At 44.5% G+C, this 25,966-nt stretch overlaps 1 protein-coding gene across 3 annotated transcripts in view; it reads left to right on the top strand.

The window, feature by feature from the left end:
- LOC144790632 (uncharacterized) overlaps window positions 1-25,966 on the top strand; it is a 490,677-nt gene that overhangs the window by 452,549 nt on the left and 12,162 nt on the right. For all 3 annotated transcript variants that reach the window (XM_078665360.1, XM_078665361.1, XM_078665362.1), the window contains exon 15: window positions 13,067-13,141. In XM_078665360.1, the coding sequence (XP_078521486.1) occupies window positions 13,067-13,141 (75 nt within the window). The remainder of the gene's footprint in view (window positions 1-13,066; window positions 13,142-25,966) is intronic.

Below are 25,966 nucleotides of genomic sequence, written 5' to 3'. Positions count from 1 at the left end.
AGCATTACCAGCAGCATTGCATGTTAGTTAGGTGCTCCTCATGATTTGTACAAAGGGTTTGACCCGCTGAAATTGAACAAAGGTTGAGATACAGTATAGGGTGTTTTTAAGCACAACCAAACTCGTAATTCTGAACCATGCGTAAACAGGAGTTTAGACACATGTTGGAATACACTGACCAACTCATAATCAGGCCCCTAGTGTGCTGATAGGAAAAAGTCCCTTCAACCTGAGATTAGTTAATTCCTGTAGCATTTTGAACAATTTGATCAGACATGTGTCTCCTACTACTAGAAACCATAGAGGTGCTACTTCCACATTAGTTCTTTTTAAAGGTGCAATATTGCCAGTGGAAATTCAAAACATATTATGCAATTCATCTGGGCGGATTTGCCCAATAGACATAACTCATTTTATAGGGAAGTAAATGATAACACATTATAGATGCAAATCAGTTGCAATCATACATGGCGACTCATTCTATCATAATTATTTGAATAAACATAGCAGATGCATTACACATGTCAACCACTGCCAATCATCTACTGGGGCAGCCACTATTTTAGGCAGTTTCCTCTGCAAAATGGCAGGTCAGCTAAGCCACCTGCCGGACACTAAATAGGCGGCCTAGGCACACACAGAGAGTCTGCTAGTTTCAAGTTGGATTCTTGATTACCTACCTCTATTAGGTCAGGTGGTGTATTGGGCTTTAATAAACTGTGCCTCACGCAGTCTGCATAGTGAAATCTGCCTGCTGTGAGAATACACGTGTTTGCTTAAGGTTGTCAGTTTGACCCTGGCCAGCAAAGGAGTGTCCGCTGTATGCTGTTGTCTAAGAATAAACGAGCTTCATTCTTTGCAAGCATCTCGTACCTGCCATTCCCCTTACAACACAATTTGGCAATGAGCTGGCCAGTTGAGAGTAAGGCGATTCGCAGTGAATGGTGAAGACAGTAGCAGCAGTGCGAAAAGAAAAGTTGAAACTTGTGCAGCAATGGAAAAGCACGATTCGGATCAGTTCAGTGTCTAAGGACCAGTGCGAGTATTATCATGAACAGTGTACTGTTTGGCAAGTACTTGTAATGAAGTAAGTGGGTAGTATTAACGTTTTGTGTTTCGTAAAGCCCACCATCGAACAGGCGAAGTTGAGCGTGCGCATGATGTCGGATGCTGACTTTACACAAGTGAATCACCCTTGAACCAGTGCAGAAGAGTGTGTATGACGTTAGACACTAACTTTACGCTTGTAGGCTATCTTGAAAGTAAAAAAAAAACACCCACAAGTAAGAGCAGTAAAGCGCAAACCGGCGCTTTCAGGTTGGCTGATGGGATACACCAGCCAGGCAGAACCCACCGCTCCTGTCAAGGGAAGGTGATTACACACACTGTACAACCCGTGCTCACTCTTGTTTGCTTGGCACTGGGCTGTCAGGCTTAACACAGAGGCAATTTGTAAAGCAAACACAGTACGCAATCACGGTAAATGCACTGCACAACACAAAAGAGAGACTTCACACAGGATGTAGATAAATGTTGTTTGCATTCAACACACACATTACTCAATGCAACATGAACATCTATTTCTAGGTATAACTCACACTTGCCAATATTACTAGTAGTACTAGGCGCAATCGTGTTGATAAGATATCGGTAGCATGCACACGTGGGCCAATTCCTATTTAACACCCCACACAGCACCCTTATGCGGTGCAACACGTTGTCGGCCCCAGGCTCATCCCCACAATTATCATAATTCATTATCACACAGTTATAGGGTGCACCCTGGGTCACAACAACATCAGAAATATGTACATACAAGGAATTATAACACTTTTTAGAAGCACAGGGTTCTGAGGCTACACTGGTACAAGCAATATTAAATGTGCTTGGCCAGAAATCAATGTATTGTTGCAGAAATTCTGCTCTAGAACAGACCTATGCATGGAACCATAGAACATCAGTATGTAGAATCACCATGCCACCTTAGTTTCCATGATCCCGAGTCCGACTAGCTATAGTGCCACACTTGCCCTCCTAACCTTACCAGAGAAACAAGTGAATTGGCACCCCTTGAGTACAACACTCTCAACACTCTTAGGGATCGCAGTAACAGGACACACCCTTTTGTTCTCGTATTAATACTTGTTCACAATAAGATAACAATTAGACACAAATAGAGTTTCGAATATTTATTCAAACTATCGTGCTCTGAAATGCATTATATATGCCACAATTAGGGAACAAATGCATACTAGAAATATTAATAGCATGGTTAATAATCCAGATACCATGAAAATCCCTTTCATTTTTTAGGACAGAGTAACCTAGCCCCCCTCCCTTACTATTAAAGCTAGATAATTATATAAAAGATCTCTGGTATTACCAGCAGACCCTGTACCTTAGTGTACACAGATGGACACTCTACATCTCAGCGGATGCAGTGCTCTTGTCTCAGAACTCTTGTTCCATCTGTGTCTGCGGATCAGGTACTCATCTATATGATAGGATATGTGTGCACATAAACAATAGCTGCATTATTGTGTTATGTCTAGGTGCTAGTGTCTGGCTAGAAAGAATAACATGGGACATTGTTGTTTGCCCTTTTAGGATGTACCCAGACTGCAAGTTCCATGTGAAAGTACAATGTGGCACAAAGGCAAGCATGTTTATATAGAAATGCGTGCAAAGGAAGATGAGGCCTACAGCGTGTATAGTAAGGCTAACGTAGGGAAAACTACAAGAGGCCATGCAGGAAACAAATGACAATATAAAACAACACAGCAGATCAATGTTGTGAATTACAGGCGGTAGACAGACTGTCAATCTCACACACACACATACACATCCACGCACACACACACACACTCACTCTGCACAGCTATGCGGTGCCACAGGTGACAGCCTGGTTCACAAACGCACACTCCACCCTAATGTGGTGCAACTGATACCCAGTAGGCTAATGGATAACACGCTGCAGACCCTGTGGCTCCAAGTGTCCCGCCACCCTCCAATTCACCCCTACAGGCCTATACTCCCGGATGGAAGATAACCAGCCCCTCCCTTCAGATACGAGGCCACACGTGGCAGAGGTCAAACTTAGTTTGGGTCCCTGGAAAGCAGGTGGGGATAGTTAGCAAGAATAAACAACAGGCAGATGTGAACAAGGGGGTTTTGGTGACACTCAGAAAGTTCACCAACCAGTTGCAAAGCAGAAGCGGGCTGGAGCAATAATCTGTTACAAACAGGAGTCCATCTGGGCACCAGCCCTGTTCTGTGAAGCACAGGAGGGGGTCACACAGTTTCTTGACCTGCTTCTGAATTTCATCAGAAGCGTTCCTCCAGCCTAGTAAGTCACTTTCACTCCTACCTGGTGCCAAGGAGTCGTTGAGAGGGCCAGGTGGTGAGAAGGCAGGTTGGTCCACCGTGATTGGGCCAGGAAGGGAACAAGTGGTGCAAGGAGAATAACACAAGGGAAACCTCTGAGCTTGAGAAGGCACCCCGTCCAGTACACAATCAGAGTTGTACCCAGGCAATCCGGGCACAAGGTCTGGTGCACAACCAGATGGGTCGCACCAGACTCTTCAGATCCCATGACGAAGAGTTGCGAATTCCGGACCTCCCTGGAAATGAGGCACTTGGTCTGGTGCACGTTGATATAGGCTGCACCAGATGATTTTGATCCCACACACACAGGTGCAAGTTGAGAAATATCTCATGAGGTACTATGAGACACTGCAATAGGTACAGCCCCCAAATCTGAGGGTCACAACCTGTGAATCGAATACCGCACGCAATGAGCCTGCAGTCGGCGAGTCGCACAAGAGATATGCAGCACGATCAATGAAGTGGGCCTCTTTGAATCCTGTAACTGGTGAATCCACTCACCAACAACAAGATGCTTATGTGTGGCGAGGTCCTTGCAGTGCAGAGGCCACTTCACCTTAGATGCGGGCAGGACTCCACACTAGGCATTCCGGTTTCTAGGCACGATTTTAAGTTCCAAGCTCACACTGTGCTCTCCGTTCAGCAGGCGATGTGGGCACTTGACAGGGCACCGCTCTCCAGATGTCACCGGTAGGTGGTGTGGATCCCTCGTAGAAGATCTTTGATGTCCCTGAGATCTCAGAGAGAACAGGGGACCAGCCAACTGGTCCTTGGGGAGCCCACTTCAGAGTGCCACAATTCAGCAGATAGTCGGCCTAGGCCAGCCACTATTGAGGAAGGGCATGTGGTCCTTTCCAATGGAAGTAATCCTCCTTGTGCCCAAATGACTCCTCTGGCATTGATCACCATGCAGTCCAGGTTCTCTGGTCCTGTGTCATCACAAGTGTATCTCTCCCTTGTGGTAGGGTGGCACCAAAAGTTTTACTGCAGTAGGTCTTTGAAGTTGGGGTGTTCAAAGGGTATACCTTTGCACCACAAAAGTGTCCCCTAAATTTTCGTCCTGTCTGCCATGAGGCTGCGGAATGCATACCTCTATCTTTACGGGGGCCATGATATGGCTCCTGAGGCCACAACCCCTTCCTCCGGTCTATTCTGCCAGGCCCGCAAATGGCAGAGGTCGGCCATTCTAGTTGCATGCCCACTGGTTTATGGCTGTCACTGGGGAATGCCCAGATACACTTCCCTAGCAGCTGGTGTTGACCGGCCCCAACACCATGGCATACAAAGAGTTTTAGAGCACAGAAATGTCCACATTTCCATAAGTTGTATTTCTGAGCGAATAATGCCACGTTCCCCTTTACCACTGGAAAGGGTTTGGCATTGTGAATTCATTGATAGGATACATTATGAGGATGCACCGCTGCAATCCACTATTGCAGCCTGAAGTACTGTCAACCCCTACCCCATGCTAACTTATGTGATGAGCATGCCTCTTAGGTAGGGAAAATAAGCATGGGTTTTCCCTACTACCTGGGCAGGGCACACGCAGCGATACCTGTCTGGCCCTTCACCTTCCACTCTGAGTGGAAATGAAAGGGACCTTCAGGATGGCCAGTGGTTTTAAAAGGCCAGCCTGAGTATACTCCCAATGGTACCATCACAGACCTGCCTTGGCAGATTGGACACATGTTTAAAAGCACGAACCGTGCAAGTGCGCACGCCTGCCTGCAATGTCCGGCCTGACCTATGTTTAAGAACACCATGTCAGCAGCACTTCCTAACACGTGTAGGAAGGGTGCACGCACTTTCCCACTGCATTTGCAGTGGGAAAGTACCCTGAGCCCTAGGGCCACACAAGAGAATCAGCAAACTTCCAGAGGAAAAAGCAAAAAGTCTAAGGAAACACTACCTGAAGATTATCATGTCCAATAGTGTGTATGACGTTAACCTGTACCTTTACGCTGGGTGTCCATCTTATTGGATAAAAAAATAAATCAATGGACGAGCAGTAGAGGGAAGGAATGTGCAGTGACATGCCCATCTGTGGCACGAGTAATTCACGCAGTTGACATTGTAACGTAGGCACACACACCGGACACCTGTCAAGCCCATAAAGGAGCTAAAGCGAAGGCACAGTAATGCCTGTTACTGATCACACGTCAGCCAGCTAGTGTTTGGAGTGTTGGTAATGCGCACACCTTGATGTGCACACTGCCTTTTATCAGTGCATTATCACACATTAGCTTGCGAGCATATGAAGTGTCGGTGATACGCACACTTCTAATCATATTGGAGCACCAGTGATGAGGGAGCACTGATGATGCCCACACCTCTAATCATATTGGAGTGCATCTCACAACGGTGATGCGCACACCATGAAGCAGTAATTTAGAGTGCTTGATAATCAGGATTAATCTGATAAACATTCCACAATGGTTGCTTAACATTCTTTTACGCAAAATCAGTAAGAGGCTAACGCTTGTTTTAAAATAAATAAACACATACTGGTAGTTAGTACAAGACATTTGACAAAAAGAAAAAAGAAATAATATATAGGTAAGTTAGAAATGGAAGCTTCAGAAAGTTCACACGTGGAGGCTTCTCATGTACCAGTCTCTCATGTTTCAGGTATCCCACCACTATGTTTTTAATGCATGCTGGCACCAATCCAATTCCTTGTGAGAATTGAATTCTAATTACTTAGTGGCTCTGGATAGAAAATAATTCCACCCTACAAAGGCAAAAGCGGTGTTGCTGAACACTGAGGAAAAAGAGGGTCAGTGGATATTTAGATATTTAGTGCAAGCCCTAAACCCTAATAGACAACCTTTTCAAAATACTTCTAAAAAGGCCAGATGCAGATTGAAAATTAGATATGCTAAGGAAGAGAATCTGTTCATGACAAGATATACATGTTATACTCAACATAAGAAAGTAGAAGAGTCCGTTGAGGAGTTTGTAGCCAGACTAATAGAGTTATCAACCAAATGTCAATTTAGAAGAATGACAAGAGAACTCATCCGAGACCAGCTCATTGTACAATGTAAAAGTAAAACAATTCAAGAGTGATTGTGGGTTGCAAAGAATCCCACATTGAAAGCTGCCATAGATATTGCCAAAGTTGTCGATCAAATCTGATTTATGTATGAGGGAAATGGAGATGACAAACCAAGGTCCTGAAGTTTCAGAGGTGGGGGCAGTCAGTAGATTAGAATTAAATACTGTAGAAATGTTGAAACCCATGACAGGTCTGGCAAGAATTCTGCACAACTTAAACAACCTCTTTAGGGGTGCAACCAGTCATGCAACTGACTCCAAATTTTGATTTACCAGCAACAAAGAATGTAGAAAATGTGACTGTCTCGTCATTTTGCTAGGATGTGTAAGATTATTAATCATAGCAAGGTGGAAGTGGTATCAAATATCCCTGCCATTAACACTGAAATATCTGATAGGATTTTAAGTGTGGGATGTGAGGGAGAATTGACGGAAGGAGACAAGAGGAAAAATATACCCAAGGCCACTTCTGAAATAAATGGGTGATTTATCCAGCTTATGGTGGATACAAGGTCCATGCACACATAATTCCAAAATCAATGCTTGAACATGAGTGGAGTGATATTGCACTAAAGCCTGAAGATATCTCCCCAGGGGGATATCCGAGTGCAACTATCAATATCTTGGGGTATATGGAGGCACACATTACATTTGAGAAGAGCTCCCTATGTTGTGGTGAGGCTCACTCGATGCACTTGGTGTGCACCGTACAGGTACAGGTACTGGTCTGACAGCATTTGCCAGGGCTGCTTTGGGTTTCCAGTATGGCCCTGGCAGTAGCAGGAGCCTTGTATCACAAAATAAAAGCAAAGATTGAAAAGATAGTTGCCGAGGTGCAGCCCCAACCGTCCCATTAAAATCTTCAGATTTTTGCAAATTATTTCAATATCAAATAATAAAATATTTAGCGGTTAGAGTATTTGTTTGGTGTGCACTTGTTTGTGCATTTTTCATGAATTACTGTCTCAATGTTTGAAATTTTAATAGTACAAATTGCTTGGGGGTCCCCGGCTTCCAGTAGTGATATTTGGGACCCACTGGTGTAAAACATATATTTTTGAAGATAAGCTGGGACAACAAAATGATATGTTTATAACATTTTACTCACAAAAAAGAGCTGTTCCAGTTCAACACAAACTCAGAAGAGTTGAAGTGGTGCTTTAGGAAGAGGTAACAAATTGAGTCCAAAAAATGATGCAGGAAGGGATTATACAACATGCAGACGAATCTAGTTGGGTGTTGCCCGTAGTTATCACAAAACAATCTGATAGACGGTTACGAATCTGTGTTGTCCTCAGATCACTAAATCAAAGTGTGGTAGTAGACATGTTTTCTGTACCTAACATTAATGAATTGGTTCTGATGTTGAAAGGGGGGGAAGTATTTTTCTAAGTTTGACTTAATGAGTGCTTACCATCAGCTCAAGCTCCACAAAGAATCTAAGCCACTGACCGCATTCATAACTATGGACGGAATCTTTCATTTGGTTTATCATCGGCAGCAAATGTGTTTCCAACTCATGATCAGTGAAGTTTTAAAAGGCTTAGGCGCACATGCATCAAATGTAGGAATAGCGAGTCCTTAATAACGATTATTAAGGAATCGATATTAAGGAGTTGCAATTATCTATGCATGTAGGTTTCGCAAAAAAATGTGATTCCTACATATTCCTTAATAGCAAAGCACAAATTGCGATTCGCTATTAAGGAATGGCTTCCCATTCATTCCTATGAGCCTAAAGGCCCATAGTAATTAATGGGATTGCATTCGCAATTTGCAAGTACCAAATAGGTACTCGCAAATTGCGCATGCAATTTCAAGGGTGCAAGGGGGCCAAAAGGCCAGCCTGATGCACCCCCAAAAAAGATAAGTCTGCACATGTGGTGCACACATATGCCCTAAGGGCATGTGTATGCACCACAATGCACTTTGAAAAATGCTTTTTTTTTTGCATTTTTCAAAGGAATTGCAAATTACCGTCAACTTGAAGTTGATGGTAATTTGCGATTCCATGTTGCGAAAAAGCAATTTGCGAATTCATAATGCATCGCATTTAGATTCCCTAACTGCATTTGCAAAATAGGTAATCGCTAAATTTGCTATTACGTATTTGCGAATTGCTTTTGGGTTGATGCATCCCAAATGGCAAAATACCTGTCGCAAGGGGGCAGATTCTGTGAATCGGCCCGATTGCGAATGGTATTTTGCTTGATGCATGTGGCCCTTAGAGAACATTGTGTACTTTCAAGATGACAGAATAAGTTTTGGCAAAACCATTGACGGACATAATGTTATATTGAAGTGGGCTTTGCATTGCAGAAGTAGAACAGGTCGAATACTTGGGGTATACCCTTTCAGGAGACCTAAAGAGAATCTGTTTAAGGCAATTGAGACAAGAGCAGTTAAGATACTTCATGGGTTTGATAGCGGTTTATGCGAAGTTTATGGAAAGGTTTGTGGACAAAACGGAGAGTTTGAGGGTGTTGCTCGGTAAAGGTCAGAATTTTGCTTGGGCTCAGGAACAAGAAGGTTTGACAATCAAAAAAAAAAGATTTGTGAGGCGGGGATCTTGGTACCATTTGACATCAAGCTCAAATCCATCATAACTGTTGATGCGAGAACAGCAGGAGTCGGTGCCATTCTCAAAAACCTGGTAACATTGAGAAAACCGTAGCATTGCATCAAGGACTCTTAACAAGTTCTGAAATAAATTACTCTGTTATAGAGAGAGAAAGAGAGAGAGAGAGAGAGACATTGGCAGCTGCCTAGGTTGTGGAGTATTATCAGACTTATGTGTGGGGTATACAGGTTATCTTAGGATCATTTCAAAAACACTTGTTAAAGTACCTCTTCCTGGAGGAGGTGGTAAAGGCTTAGGTATGGATGATATAGTCACCTCGTGGATTGAAAGGTGTACTGTTTGCAAAGAAGGTAAGAAAAGCCTTAAATTTGGAGCACAGTCGAACACGTTATGAATCCTGGGAAAGCTTGGCATAGTGTGTGTGTGTGTGCAGATTTTATTGGTCGAGTATCCGAATTGCGTAGTGAGTACAGATTTCTAATGGTTGGTGTTGATGTTTTTTCAAAGTGGTTGTATGTAAAGTTTTTGAGGGAAATTACCACAGAAGCCAACATTTGCGATCTGAGGAATATTTTCTTGGAAGAAGGTGTCCCACCAGCACTTATAACTAATATTGGCACTGAATTGGTCTCTCATGATATCAAGGAATTGTTGGTGAGAAATGGTATCACACACCATCCCACTACTCTTTATAATCCGCTGCGAAATGGGTGGCATAGTGGAAAGGCCAAATCGATTGTTGAAAGGTCTATCGCAATTGGCTCTGTTAGTTCAAAATTTCGGTTTTAATCTAACACCATACGCGGACGATACCCAGATTGTGATTGCGACGTACAAAAATTCTCCTTCCCCAGCAACTCAGTTTCAAAACTGTATGAGAGAAATCAGCTGACATTGCCTCAAGCTGAATTCAGATAAAACCGAAGTGGTTACCTTTGGCAACCTCCAGCCGGCTGGGACGTGCATTGGTGGTCAACAGAAATTAGAGAAACACCTATACCAGTAGAAAAAGCCAAGAATCTAGGGGTTCTGATAGATAGTAAACTCTCCTTCACCCAACAAACGAATGCGACAGTCTCAGCATCGTTTTATTTGAGAAAGAAACTAAAGAAGGTTCTCCCCTTTATTCCCCTTGAATCCAGGAGAACAGTAGTCACCACCATGGTGCTATCGAAGCTGGGCTATTGTAATGATCTTTATCTTGAATTACAAAAACAACATCTAAAAAAGCTTCAGATGGTGCAAAATGCAACAGCTAGGCTCCTACTGAACTTACCTAAATTTGTATCAGTTAAGGAAGTAATCAGAAAACTTCATTGGCTGCCTGTGATAAAAGGAATTAGGTTCAAAGCGCTGTTCTTGGCTTACAAGGCCCTGAATAACATCAGGCCAGCTGCGTTGAAAAGCCTATACTCATGGTATAACCCTGGCAGACAACTGAGGTCCTCCTATGCCGGGCTGATGGTAGTTCCCAGGATTCAAATGGCAAGATGGGGGGGGCCGGAGCATAGCCTATGGTACAGCCAAAATCTGGAACACGCTACCAAAGGAAATAAAAGCTTCCAACTCTCTGGGCATTTTTAGGAAAATGCTAATGACATGGCTTTTCCAGAATTAAGCGCCAAGACACCTCTGGGTAATCGTGCGCTATAGAAGTTCTAATAACATAACATAACATTATCCAAATTGCTGATGTGTCCGGACAAGATGTTGAGAGTTCGGTGGAAGAGATTGTGTGGGCGTTTCACACCACTAAACAGGAGGCAATACTTAAGTCTACATTTGAAATGAAGAAGGGAAGAGTTCACAGTACCAAATTGGTGCCCTCTTGGATGAAGGAATGGGTGTCAAGTGGCAGAAAAAAACAAAGAAAATGTAGTTTCTAAAGGCGTGGTCAAAGTGGTGATTAGGTGAAAGTCAAAGCCGGCAGAGTGATAAAAGTGATTCAAAATGGTCCTTTCAAAGTTGAATGTGTGTACCCATTCTACCCCTTCATGTTCTTATAGAGAATAATGAACGGTGGAATCGCTGCAGGGTTGCACTGTATCAGAAAGGAGGAGATTGTCTAGTGAGGCAAGTTGAGAGATGTCGTGGCTACATGTTGATGTAAGAAGTTGACTTTAGAAGAGGAAGAAGTGGGACAAACCCTCAGACTGAAAGAGTGGTGAGACTAAGGGCCTGATTTATATCTCGGCGGATGGGTTACTGTATCAGAATTGTGAAAGATGTCCTGTCTGGCGAAATATAATTTCCATTATATTCTATGGGATTTATATTTCAGTGGACGGAATATCCCCCACCGTTGTGACAGAGTAATCTGTCCACTGATATCTACATCAGGCCCTAAGTTATGCTTTGCCGATTTCCAGAGAATGGAGAAGTATAAGAGATTTGTCGACTTCCATAGAAGGGAGGAGTATACGAGATCGGAGGCCATTAGAATATTTAAAAGACTTAGGGGCTTATTTACAAGACGCCTGTTCTGCAGAAGCATAATTGTTGCCCAATGATCCGGTTGTGCAGGTCTCTCAATCATATCTTTTTTAATTTATTTTTTTAGTTTTATATAGCGGGTACTAGACCCAAAGATATCAGGTGTCAGAGCACTTTACATGAGCTCCAGTTTCATTACAGACGGACACATTCATTTTTGTTAGACACTGGGAGATTAAGTGAGTTGCCCAGAATCACAGGGTGTTGAGCGTTGTTGTTGAGTCTCGAATCCAGTTTCCCAGCTTCAAGGTCAACCACTCTAGCGGTAAGGCTACATCCAGTGAGGCACCCTGCATGGCTTTTGATGGCCTCGTAGATATGGGGTAAGGCAAGGCAGCGCAAAGCTCTGCGTTGCTTTAGTCTGTGTAAAGGAGGCGTTCCATGGGCATTGCGGTGGGTGTTCCTCCACAGCATCCATGGATTTTGATGCTGCCCCAGATTTACAAATTTGTGTAAACCTGGGGCAGTGCAATAACCTTACGACTCCCCAGAGCAGGCACAACAAGAAGAAATGTTTTCCTTTCTCCTAATGTTTTCCTCTTTCCATGCATGCTGTATTCTGCAACACACATAGTACGAGGAAAGCGCCACTCTGGATTGTTTTTGTGCAGGAAGATGCTCCTTCCTGCACAGAAACAATCCTGCCTACAACGCAGACACCCTTGCACCATGATGCAAGGGTGCCTGCGTTGGTGCTAGGCACCAAATTGTGCGCCGTCGCTGGCTGAAAGTACAGGAATGCACTGGTTCTCGTAAATACAGTGCATCCCTGCCCTTTCAAATTGGCATAGGGCTGTGTAGCAAAAAGACTTGCTGCGTTGCCCTATGCCAATTTTTTTAAAATAAGCCTCTATTTTTATTAGCTTATTAGTCCTTGCTTTCATTATTTTGTTGTTTATACATATGTTTTTGAAAAAACATCCCATGTTTTGCAACACAAAAAAATTGATGTGTTATTTTTACTTGATATTGTATTCAATGTTTCTCTGTCTTTCAGTGTAGGATGTTTAGTGTATAATATAATTTTACAGTTCCGTGTAATTTCTTTCTGGTGACATCCTTAGTGTCATTCACTAGTAGCTCACATTGTATTCAGTTTGTTTGTTGTATATAAGGGAAGGGGATGTTTTGTATTGGCCTTTATTAAACTGTTTCTCGTGCAGTCTATATAGTGGAATCTCAGTGCTGTGAGACTCCATGTGTTTATTTGAAGGTGAACGTTCTTTGGTGGTCAGTTTGACCCTGGCCAGCAACGGACTGCCCGCTCTATGCTGTTGTCTAAGAATGATCGTACTCCATCCTTTGCAATTGTGTCACACCTGTGATCGCCTTTACAACATCAGGCCCACATATATTTGAGCAGCAGTTAAAGTGAGATCCTTCTGACACCTTCTCACCTTGGAGGACACTGTCAGATATCTGCCATGGTTTTCTTGGGGCCCCTGACGCCCAGCCATTGGAAGAATCTATCTCTTCCACTTATTCTTGCCATTTTGTCTGCTGTCTTTTGTGTTCTCTGGCCTGTCTCAACCTGTTTCTGTTCCTTTATAGAAATGTGAGTTTCTGCTTCTGCTGCTTTACTGTGAAGATGAAAGCATTTTATTCATCGAGGACCCATGTATTAAGGTAAGGGGATTGAGGAGGCAATGCTGCACATTTACCCCAATAACTACTGTATTGGTGCAAATATGGCTACAACAAACCTGACTAACACTAAACATTGCTTGTATTTCTTGACTTTCTATAGTACTAACATCACACCCAGTCCATATGGGAGAACTTCACAAAACATTATTTGCATGAGATCCTATACCATGATGTTTATTTATTTAATTTCTAATGCTCACCATCGCCAAAATGGCTCCTTGTGCTTGACACTAGTAAGACCGAGGGCTACACTAAAGAAGTTAAATGAATTAGCAGAATAAAAACGTTTTCCAAAACATCCCTGCTTCAGTGCCATGGCCAGGTGGCCAAAGGAGCAGCCTCCCACATAGGCCCTTTTCGCTCTTGAAGTGCATCGCAGGAGCTGATGCTCAGATCTTACGACTTGGGCAGGTGGGAATGGCTGTAAAATAAAAAAAACTCACAAAATAGGTAACTGGATGGTGTATCTGTATATCTGTATAACTCACAAACTGTGGGTTTAGGAGGGTGGAGGGATAGACATACACATGTTAAGACGAGAACCCTCACTCACCCTAAGGTGACATGCTTCATCATTGGGTTCCCTCTTGCACACTGTGACCGCAAGGTACACAGTGTGGGCTACAACTCCCCCGTAGGAGAGGAGCGTGAGGTGTTTTTAGTCATCCAATGTAGGTCCAAGTGAGGGGCAGAGTGCAACAAATAATCAGAAAGTGGGTGAAAACTATCTCCTGGTCAGTGCTTTATTAGTGTCCCTAGTGGATAGGTTTGAAAAACAGCTAAGTGCCATACAGGCCACTAGAAAAGCACGTTAACTTAGGAATTGACACAGCTCATAGTTTCCCTTCGTGATGTTTTTAAGTGTCTGTTTAATTATTATATGTTGGCATTTGAAGCCATCACGTTTGCCCCAGCGAATGAATTTTAGTGAATTATGTAGCGTTATTCTATGGTCATTTATCCTAGGCTGGAAATCGAAGCTGCTGTTGTTGATGCACTGAATGCCCTTTTTGTACTCTATTATGGCTGGTTAAGCCGAATAAAGATTTATTGAACTTTAAGAGTAGAAGACAAATGTCACCACCGTAAACTATAACAACATAGATGTTTGGCCTTCACTAGTAGTTAGAGGTTACTAAATCTGAAGGGAAACATAGCCATGCATGGAAAATGGTTGGTCACCAAGGGTGATTGATGACCATAACTTACTGGCCCATTTTTAAAACAAAGAATAAACACAGTTCTGCAGAATTGTGACAGACTGTAAAGATCGATAATTAAATCCTACGCCTAACTAGAAGAAAACATTTTTTTTTCAATTTGAGTGCTGGAATTGTATCTGCGATTAATGATACACTCAGGACTGCCACAAATGCCCTCAATTGGCAGTCACATAAACTAGAGGTCCAAATGGACACAATGCAAACTATAGCCTTAGCCATAGCAAATATAAGCCTGAGGCTAGAAGCACTAGAAAAATGTGTAAATACAGAGGACTGCCACTGTAGAGTCATTGTAGAAAAACTTTAATCTCTACCGGAAGTCTTGACGTCGCTAATTATGGATCTGGAAAAACTTAGTTTAAGCAACAAAGGAAATAACTCGGAAACAAAGGCCGAAATCATGCCCACAGCAGAAAATATAGAGCTACGAGGGATACAACTTAGTTTAATAACTCAGAGTAAAGAGGCCAGTCCAGATGCTGCACCAGTAATTGTCAACCCTCAACATAGCCCATGTAAGGCAACAATAAATATGGCAACAAAAAACAACAGTTCCAGCACCAATTTCACTGCTAACTTGAATCCCACAAACTCACACAATCTGCCAAAATGGAACAGTAGTAGTCAGAATCTACAGGTGGATACATCAGAGGAGCACCTCGAGATCAGGTGCATTAGTAGCCCGAAGCCAACTACCTCCGCCATAAAGGATAAGAAGCCCCTGTCTAGACGAGAGAAAAAAAGATTAAAGAAGAAACAAAAAATTAATAGGCAAACTCAAGTTAAAAAGGCCTGGGAGCATTCAACCACAGAAGGGAAGATAACTCCCATAACCGTAAAACAGCCAAGCAGGAAGCTTTTTTTAATCTTTGAAAAACAGAGGAGGACCTCGATGAGGAATACGCCAGTCCACGTTCCAATATTATTGGAAACCGATAAAGCATACAATAATCCAATTCCCCATGGGAGGAGCTTCGCGCGCAATCAAGATGGCCGCGTGAGCTTAGGGCTCCCGAGACCCTCGTAACCTCTCGCCTCTATCCTGTCATTTATCCTGTTCTTCATTGATGTTTTCGTGAAGGCGAACCACGCGTGAGGCGAAAACTGCTTTCAGACTTTGAATCGGACCCCGGGAACCGGTGTTACGGTGCTTAGAAGATTGCGGCCTACATCTCTGTGATGCCTGGCTGTGGAGTTGGCATGGTGCCCGAGCTGTAGTTGAACAACATCGGCCTGAGGGGATTGGTACGACCGGTCCGGTTGCTTTCACTTTCGGTTTTGCTTTCAGAGAAGACCTGTGACTGGGAACGAGCCCACCCCCGTGCCTGAGGACAGCTGCCTAGTATCACCCGCAAGTGTGATTTTCATTGTCTTACTGGTTCTGGAGGACATTTGGCCTGTGCCCTCTGGCTAGGGCTGCCTCCGCCTGAGGGGGCTAAGGGCCGCCATCTTCCTGCCTCATCTCATCGAGCCAAGTCGATCTACATCCCGCAATGGCGGGAAAACCGGAGGGTGACAAGCAGAAACTCAAGACCACTCGGCGGGGTGGCTATACCCAGACTAACATCATGGATCGATATGCCCAAGCTAAGGGATCTACCGGTAAATCGGGTCGGTCGCAGGAGGACATGAAAGATCCATCGACTTCGGTGACTGAGCTGACCTTGCAAGATGTCATGCCTGCAATTGACGGGATTAAATCCTCATTAGGGCAACAAATTGAGGCTCTCGCCCATAAGCTTGATACTGTGGCGACTGATGTCAACCTGATCTGTGCGGACCTGGCAAAAACTAATGAGAAAGTCAAGTCTTTGGACATTAAGACTTCCAGTCTGACGGGTGATGTCGCTGACCTGCAGATGGAGGTCCGTCACTTGAAGACTAACAGTGATCTAATTGCACGTCGTCTGGAGGACTATGAAGGAAGGGCTAGGCGGAACAATGTCCATATCATAGGGGTCCCGGAGAAAGCGGAAGATCCAGCAGCTGAAGGATCTTATTGTTCGCCACCTTGCACCTAAGGGACTGAGTAAGTTTTTTACGGTCGAACGGGCTCACAGAGTTCCGGGCGGTAAACCGAAGTTGGGTGCCCCACCGCAGCCTATAATTGCGAGAATTTTCAATTTTCGTGATAGAGACGCTATCCTGCAGGCCTCACGGATGGGTGGACCTACAAAGTTTGAGAACACTACTATCAGCTTCTACCCGGACTTCACCCAAGCGGTCCAGAGGCAAAGACTTGGTTTCTTGGGGGTGAAGAGACGACTGCGTGACATGGGCCTCAAATACGCTATACTTTTTCCGGCCAAGCTGAGGATCGAACATGTGGAGCGGACTTGTTTTTTCGATCGACCGGAGGTGGTGGCCAACTGGCTGGAAACTCTGCCGAACCAGCATCCATCGGAGCAGTCTGGCGGAGCGGAAGGCGGACCGACAGAACAGGAATAGGCGCCGGTTGCTTGGTATTCTGGGGTCTCTTGAAGGCCTTGAACTGCGGTTCGATTATCCTGACAAGCGATTTGATGTACATTTGGGGGGTTGCGGGGCTAGTGGTGGGTCTTTTTCCTCCTCTGAGTTTCTTTTCGTAGCTTAGTTAGATGTTGGGGCGACAGGCACACTGCAAGTTTGGGTGGCTTTTTAGTCTTACGCAGGGGTGCAGGGTGGGGGGTTTTGTAACGGGATGTCGGTGGGGGGTTGGGGGGTTCTGTTGGGGTGTGTGTGTGTTCCTTTGCAAGGCAATATGTCCATATCTCGTTTAATCGAAGTGCTGAGTTCTTCCCGGGGCTGGATCCTCTTTCTTTTTCGGGATGGGGGGTAGAGGGCTGAAACTAATGAGTTGGAATGTGAATGGGCTGGGGGATGGGATAAAACGTGGGGTGGTGTTGCAACTGTTGAAGCGTCTCTCCCCTGATGTGGTCCTTCTTCAGGAGACGCACTTGATTGGCAATACATGTCGTGTTATAAATAGGAAGGGATATCGATTGGTTTCACATGCTGGGTTTTCCTCGGGTTCTAGAGGGGTTGGTATCCTGATTAAGAATTCTCTCCCACTGGAGATTGACTCCACGGTCCTCGATGATAGAGGGCACTATGTCGCTCTCACCGGTAGGTGGAAGGGCCGAACCCTTTCCCTGGTTTCTGTATATGTCCCCCCTGGCCTACAGTCGACTACTTTCGCGGACTTGGGGCGGGTTATCCTCGCTCTCCCCGAGGGGTCATTGCTTTTAGGTGGTGATCTTAACGCGGTGGTTTCCGGTATGGTTGATCGGCACCCACCCAGGGACCTCAGAGGCGCACAGAACTGGCTTCATGATTTACTCGACACTGGGTCTGGTAGATTGTTGGAGATTGTTACAGCCAGCTCAGCGGCAGTATACGTTCCATTCGGGCGCTAATGGTAGCCTTTCTAGGATTGATTATGTTTTGGTACTGACTGCACAGGCTCTTTCTATCACTGAGGTTAAGCATTTGGCTCGGGGAATTTCGGATCACTCTCCTTTATGGCTTCAGATGGAGTTGGATTCCGGGACTGAGGGACGGGTGGCCCTGATTAACCCGTGGTATCTCCGAAACCCTAAAACTGGTGCTGCCCTGGTAAAATCTCTTGACCTGTATTTGTTGGAAAACGAGGGTTCTGTTTCGTCAGCGGTATCGCTTTGGGAGGCTTTTAAAACCGTCCTCAGGGGTCAGGCCCTGTTGTTAATAGCGGGTGTTAAGAAGCGGAGGGATGAGGAGGTGGTTAAGATTGAGACAGAGATAGCGGACTTGGAGCTTGACCTGGAGCGGGGGGTCACCCGTGCCACGACACATGTACTACGACTAAAACAACTTGAGTACAGGGCATTGGTTACTGACGCGGCTAAGGCCATGAGTAAGGAACAGCAGGGACGTCTGTATGATGTGGGGGATAAGGCTGGTAAATTGATTGCGTGGTTGGATAAGAAGGATAGAGCTAGTCGGGTGGTGCCTGTGATCGAGACAGCTAGTGGTGCTCGGTGCTCGGATCTCGGACCCTAAAGAGATTGTTCAGTGTTTCGCGGATCACTTCCAAGCAGTGTACTCCTCCGTGTTGGACAGGCTAGAGGAGTATTCACATCTATTGTTGCGTGATATTGCTTTGCCGCGTCTCTCTGATGTCGATAGGGAACAAATGGACGCTGCAATAACAGCTGACGAGGTGGCTCTTGCGATTCGTTCCCTGCGTTCGGGGAAAGCAATGGGTCCCAATGGCCTGCCTATTGAACTTTACAAGTTGAGGCCTGACAAGATGGCTCCCTATTTACGGGATATGTTTTTAGAGTCTCGGGAGTGTGGCTCTCTCCCCCGTGATCAGCGTTTAGCGACCATTGTGGTGATTCAAAAGGAAGGAAAGCCGAGAGATAGGTGTGCGTCGTACCGACCCATATCTCTTTTAAATGCCGAACCTAAAATTCTCGCGAAGGTACTGGCTAACCGATTGATCACTGTTATTAGCGAGTTGATACATCCGGATCAATCCGGTTTTATCCCGCATAGAAACACCGCCCTGAATCTTAGGCGTCTGCATGGTGTTCTCGCGAGAGCTTCGACGTTGCGTGAGCCGGCCATCTTGGTGTCGTTGGATGCCACGATGGCTTTTGATACCGTGGAATGGCCATATTTATGGGCCGCGTTGGCTAAGTTTGGGTTTGGACCCGGTTTTATTGGCTGGATGAGGCTGCTCTATGAAGACCCCCTCGCGCAAATTGTTGTGAATGGCCGAGTCTCTGCTCCGTTTGGTCTTGGGAGGGGAACTCGTCAGGGTTGCCCTTTGTCGCCGCTCCTGTTTGACTTCGCCACGGAAGTCATTGATAGTATTGTGTGATGTCTTGAACTCATTTGGTAGGAACTCAGGCCTCATCATTAACTGGACAAAATCCTATTTATACGTTCTTTCAGGTGACCTCCCTCTTCTCCCAAATAATTGTCCCATCCAGATTGCACAAACGGGGTTTAAATACCTCGTATCTAAAGTTCATTGGACCCCGCCATTCGGTATGAACGGAATCTCCTCCCACCCTTGTCCAGATTGAAGCAAGATGTCGCAGGTTGGCGTAAGCTTCCGCCGCTTGGTCGTGTGGCCCTCTTTAAAATGATGTCGCTACCTCGTTTTCTCTATGCTCTCCAAAACACTCTTGATATAGTCCCGGCTAGCTATTTCCGTGCAGTTGAGGGTCTTCAAAGGAAATTGATATGGGACGGTAGACCTCGTATTGCGCTCGCTAAACTGACGCTCCAGAGTTACGACGGGGGTATCGCTCTCTCTGATATCAAACGTTACTATTGGGCGTCTCAATTGGGGGCCATTAATCATGGTATGTATGGCCCCGAATTGAACCCCGCCTTTGCCATGGATAGATGGTTGTTACCTGGGGGCAACTACTATAGGGCGCTGTACTCTAAATCGGTGATTAAGGCTTTGTCGGGACCTACCAAGACGGCAGTACGTCTGTGGCAGGACGCAACTAGTTCGATGGGATGGAAAGACCGCTTGACTCGAGCGACCCCGCTTTTCGGTTCTGATAAACTCGGCAAACTATGGAAGACCAAGGGGTTCGATAAATGGGACCTCATTGGAATTAGTAAGGTAGGAGACCTCTGGGTTAAGGATCAGGTAAAATCGTTCGATTTGTTACAGAAGGAGTTTGAATTAGGTGATTCGGAGTACTTCCGTTATGTCCAGGTTCGCCATGCTTTGAGGTCGGTTTTCCCAGTGGGGGAGGTAATTCCGGAGTCGTCCCCGCTCGAAGATAGATTGTTGGATGGATATGTGCCTGATAGTACCATCTCCCTAGTCTACAAAAAATTAATAAATGATAGGTCAGACCTCCTATTGCATCTTCGAGACTTGTAGACCCGTGACGGCCTTGAGCTAGATGACGAGGACTGGCAATCTGCGATCTCCTCTCCCAAGGAGGTCGCAATCCCAGCTCAACTCCGGCTGGTTCAACTTAAGATTCTTCATAGGATATACGTCACGGGCCCCCGTCTGGTTCGCATGGGATTTTCTGAGGAGGGTCTGTGTAAGCGAGGATGTGTGCAGATAGGGACATTTCTTCATATTATTTGGGAATGTCGTGAGGTTGCTGCCTTCTGGAGCGGGGTACATGATATAATGAAGGAAGTGACGGGGGTTGCCCTCTTGCCGGAAGCTAAACGATGTTTGCTGAATGTTTGGGAACCTATGGATTATAATGTAGCTCAGACACAGTGGGTGACCCTGGGGGCCATGATTGCCAAGCGAGACATTGCTCAATTGTGGGGATCCCAAAGGCCACCTACAGTTGAAGTATGGAAGGAAAACATGGATTGGTGTATGTTCAGGGAAAAAACAGTGTACTTGGCCCGGGCCGACCCCGGAAGGGGTGTAGAGTGTGGGGACCTTGGAATGGCTACCGTGGAGATATATGTACACCGCCTATAGTAGACAACTTGGATCTCCCACTTTCTCCCTGACCCCGCATTCTGACGATTTTGTTGTATGTGCATTGATTTTGCCCCTGTACTCCCCCCCTCCCCTACATTGATTGCTGATTTCATTGTATTGTCTTTTCCTCCCCCGTTTGGACTTGGTACTATATGTAATGTATCTCTTTGCCTTGCTGTTTCTATATTTTGAAATAAAAAATAAAAAAAATCCAATTCCAGAACAATCGTATGAGAACGCAGAGTCAGGGTCTACCCAAAGGGTAGTGGAGAGCAGCTCGAAATCTATTCATACGGCCAAGCCTGAGGAGAACAGAGGAAGTTCAAGACAAAGAAAACCTCAGGGTACAGACGTTGTCTGTCAAGTATTGCAGGAAGAGAGGACGGATGGAAAGGAAAAGACCACAGAGGGAGCAGGGACAGAGAGAAACGCAACAATGGAGTAAACTCAAATGCATCTAACAGAGAACAGAGCCCCAGGAGCACATTTAAACATCGAAGAGAACTACACATTACAGGACGTGGAAGGACAGACATCCTTAACAGGGGCAATATTTTGAAATTGCTTCATCACATTCCTTCGCTAGTTCACATAACAAACAAAGACCTCCTCAGTATACAATTTGAGGTGGATGAAAAGCAACCCAAAATGGAAAATACATTAACAACAGGGAAGTCACCATCCCTTACCGATATGGTCCTAAGAGAAAAGATTACTTTTGATAAATGGGGCATAGTGGTTCATGAACTAGAAGAAGAAAAACATCCAGATGTGCTAGCCACACAAGGTGGTGGCTTGATCAAACAATATAGAAACGATCAAAAGACACAAACCTTCCTAAAAGGGACTCATCCCGTCGACACCCAGTTGAATTTTCACAATTTCACAATTGAAATCAACGGAAAAAAAAGGTCACAGTGAGAGGAAAATACTTGAAAGAAACATTGGCGATGAAGGCTGGCTTAGACCTCTGACAAGAATGACACCTAGCAAAGCCACACAATGCAGCACTCCTAGCCCTGCAGCACAAAATAAGTTACATGCTGTAATTCCATCACAAAGAAACTTGGAGGGACTGCCAAAAAGAGACCACATGATAAGCCTGAGACTCATAACATGGAATGTGGCAGGAATTCTTAACACAAGAAATAGCGTTTCTGCAATGGAAAAGATCCAGAAGGGGGGCATTGTTTGCTTGCAGGAAACATGGGCCAGGGAGGACAACCACCTGCAAGGGTTTGCCGATACTCATGTACCAGCCAGGAAACTAAATTTTTTTGGTAGGCCCTCTGGAGGCCTTTCAATCCATGTGAACCACAAAGTGGAGGTCTCAATCAAAGAGATTGGTAGATCAATGGACACTGCACACTGCATTGTGATAAACGGTTTATGGTACGGTAAAACTAGAAAAGAACTCCTGATCATCAAAGTATATCTCAACCACAAGGGAGTTTCGAAAATGGCACATACTAAACTGATTATTTCAACCCTAGAGGAAGGGCTTTGTGAATTTTAATCATTTGGACCCGATTATCACTGGGAATTTTAATCTCCATAACCTGAGCCCGGATAAAGATCGAGGCTCCCCTGCGGAAAGAGAACTTAATCTTTTTTTAAGGTAATTTGATCTAATCTCAGTACAGGCTTGGACCGAGCAACATAACCCCAATGCTTCAAATCTTCTGACATTTAATAATCAAACCACAATTGACTATATCTTCATAAGGAATAGTATGAGGAATAGAATTCAGGACTTCCAGATACAACAACATGAAACAAGTGACCATGCAATGCTTATTGCAGAATTCAAACTCCAGTGTGACCGCCGTGGGGAATTGGTGCCCATATACAACACAGATGGGTGGGACGAGCATAAACTCGTGAAGAGGATTAGATGGAACCACTTCACGGTTTTGAATTGGTAAAGCTGCAAGCAGAGGCTACTACGGAATGGACATAGTGGACTTTCTCCCCTACCATCCAGAGTTGGGACAGTTGGATCGAAGCACTGCGGGCAGTTCTATTGAAAGGGGCAAGGAATACAAGCCACAAATCGGCGAGGCAACAAGAACGATGCAATATAAAGTTGAAGAATAGCACCCACACCCTCAGACAGACCAGACGGGTATTCCGGAAAAGTGGCACCCTGGTGGCAGAGAGAGCCTACAAACATGCCCAGCGGAACCACAAACACTTAGTATAGAAAGAAAAATGCCAGATGATGGAGAAGGAATGGATCACACTATTTGAATTATGCAAACCGAACAAACAAAAATAATTTTGGGAGTACATAGCCAAGATGGAAAACACAAAAACGGACAGGCGGAATGCAGTTACATCAGACTCCTGGATTGACCACACAGCAGAAATATATACAATGAACCCAGGTGGCCAAATTCGCAGCTTTTTCCCCGGAAGAGACGGGCCGAAGTGGAGGAGGACAACCAAACAGATATGGGGGTCAAGTGCTGGAGCTGAAAGAAGTTTTGAAGATTTAAAAAAATATAAAACAGGACGGAGCCCCGGGTCCAAAAGGCCTACCGGGCGGACTGTTTAAGCAGGATCCTAAGGAGTGGGCAGACCTGTTAACACTGCTGTACAGGGAATGCAGAACTTTAGGCCGCGGACAGTTGACATCTTATGTGTGACTGTATCCCCCACCAGTTTGATCCTCACCCACATGTTGGTATACAGTGACATCAGTGCCCTCAATAGTTTTCTGGGGATCTTCTAGCGGGACAATTTGTGCCACAGCTTGCTTCGATTAACTCGATCGAAGGCGGCCGAGTAATCTATGAAACATGCAAATACTGGCAGATTTTTACCGGAGTTTTCCTGATATGCCAGGAACTAAAGGGCCAAGATATTATCTATAGTGGAGCAGCCTTTTTGGAATCCGGTCTGGTAAAAAGGTAGTATTTCGTTATCCTCTATCCAGGCTGTTAGTTCGTGTAACAAAGTGCTGGCATACGCTTTGCCTTTGATGTCTAGCAAGGCAATGAGTTTATAATTTTTTGGGTCAGTTTTTGCTCCCTTCTTATATATTGGTTGCAATAAAGAGCCTCGCCAGGCATCCGGCACGTCACATCAAAACTCCTTGCGGTTGCTGGGTACGCATCACAGGCATTCCCAGGTAAGATGGAAAAGATGATGGAAAAAGCTCAGTGCCAGTGTTACAAAAGGCTTTTTAGGCTCCCCAAGTACACAAGAAATGCCCTGATTCGGCTTGAGTTTGGCCATGTACAACAAAAATACGAATGCAGGAGAACCCTGGTTAAATTTTGGTTCAAGACGACAAAAGCTCAGAAAGGATCCCTTAAGGAGGCATTGAGAACAATATTTGCGGGGTTGTCGAACCCATGGCAGAAATACTCCCTGGAGGCAGTGGCAGAGTTGGACCTATCTACAGCATCCTGGTCACAAGAAGGTCTAAACTACCTTGCGATAAAGAAGGTGCTAAAAAAGCACACCGACCAGATATCAAGGAATGAAGATCTAGCAAGACAAACATAAGGTAAACATAGGTCTGGCCGGCTTAACTAAAGCATACGATCTGCATAAAATCCAGCCATACATGAACAGTTCTCTAGGAAGGAAGTGTTTAAAGGAAATTCAATGTGCACGTCTAGTCCCCCTTCCAATAAAAGAACTGAATCCGGCTTGGAAATCATTAAACAATATAGTCAGTTGCAGGCTGTGTAGTTATAGGGAGGAATCATTGGTACATCTACTATGCTGCTGCCCTGCATTACTACAGCATCGACGTATTCTGTTAAAACCAATGTTCCTGAGACATGGAACCAGAAGATACACCGATACAGTAGCACTGCTCCAGTCAAATATGGAGTCTTCAGATCTGGTGAAATTTAGCAAATATATAAACATGACACGAATGGCCCTAATCGGAAATAACACAGAGGAAAAACGTGGGCGGCAACTGTGCCCCATAATGAACTAGAAATTAATTTTGTACGAAAACCCAGGGAATACGGACCTTTGCTAATTTTTAATATTTAATTAAAAAATATATATATATATTGAATATAAGAAGAAAGCCACAATTTAGATAAGGTCTGGTACTACTGACCAAACGATACTCTTAAATTTTTATACATGTTTAGACAAATGCTTTATAATGTCGTGAGATACTTATTTTATTGTAATTCTGGATAATGCACTGCAATTTTGCAAAGATTTTAAGTAATTATTATGCTGGAACTGTAAATGTGCGACTTACGTAGATTTGTAAACAGTAAATTAATACAACTGATACAATTAACCTGTGCAGTTGTGTAGTATTGGATATGTCATGCCTTCACAAGCTTTTGAAACATTCCTCATTGTCAGGGTAGGACTCCTTGGTAACTTAAAAGTATTAAAGATACGTTGTTAATACCTCATAGTGTACCCTGTTTAGCTTACTGTTTCTGCCTTTTGGCCTGCAAACGGGGCAGATAAGCTTAAACTTCAATTGTTGGTAACCATTATCAGGTTTCTATTGCACATCTTGCACTTAGGAGTCATCTCAGAGCTATGCTTTTTCAGAGTGTCTTACTTTTGAGAGGGACCGAGAAAATGTACTCTTGTCTTTCTTCCTGGTAAGAAAACGGAAATCCTTTAATGATGAGGACGTTTTTCTGACTGTAGATCATTTTTATGCCAGGTTACAGCATTTTCAAGCGTTTCACCTGACAGCATTTTCCTCACTGGAGAATCCATTGGAAATATCTATCTCTTTTCCAACTAGTTAACCCTGCTTGAGTCTTGCACCTTTTGACTCCACACTTAATATTTAAAAATCAGTCAAGATCAGAAAGTCTGTCTTTGCACTCTGTAAAATCTAGTTACTAAATACACTATGTAGTGGTTATCCAAAAGAGGAAAGCATCTATTGTCTGCCCTGTGACCTATCACACCTGCAAGAGCTTTTCAACCAAAAACCCATTGAAACGAGGGGGCACACCTTTAATCTGCAGAAGAATCTTCTACGATTACTTCTCTGCTAGACAGGCTTCATATAAAGGCAAGGCCTAAAAAGAATGCTTTACTCTGCTGCCTTTGATCATGCCACTACAATTGTTGAGACCCAAGCCTGATCAACCATGTTAAAACGTTGACAGTCTTCCCCAATGAAAG

Source organism: Lissotriton helveticus, chromosome 11 (assembly GCF_964261635.1).
Source record: "Lissotriton helveticus chromosome 11, aLisHel1.1, whole genome shotgun sequence".
NCBI classification, from domain to species: domain Eukaryota; kingdom Metazoa; phylum Chordata; class Amphibia; order Caudata; family Salamandridae; genus Lissotriton; species Lissotriton helveticus.
This window is presented reverse-complemented; position numbering and strand designations above follow the sequence as displayed.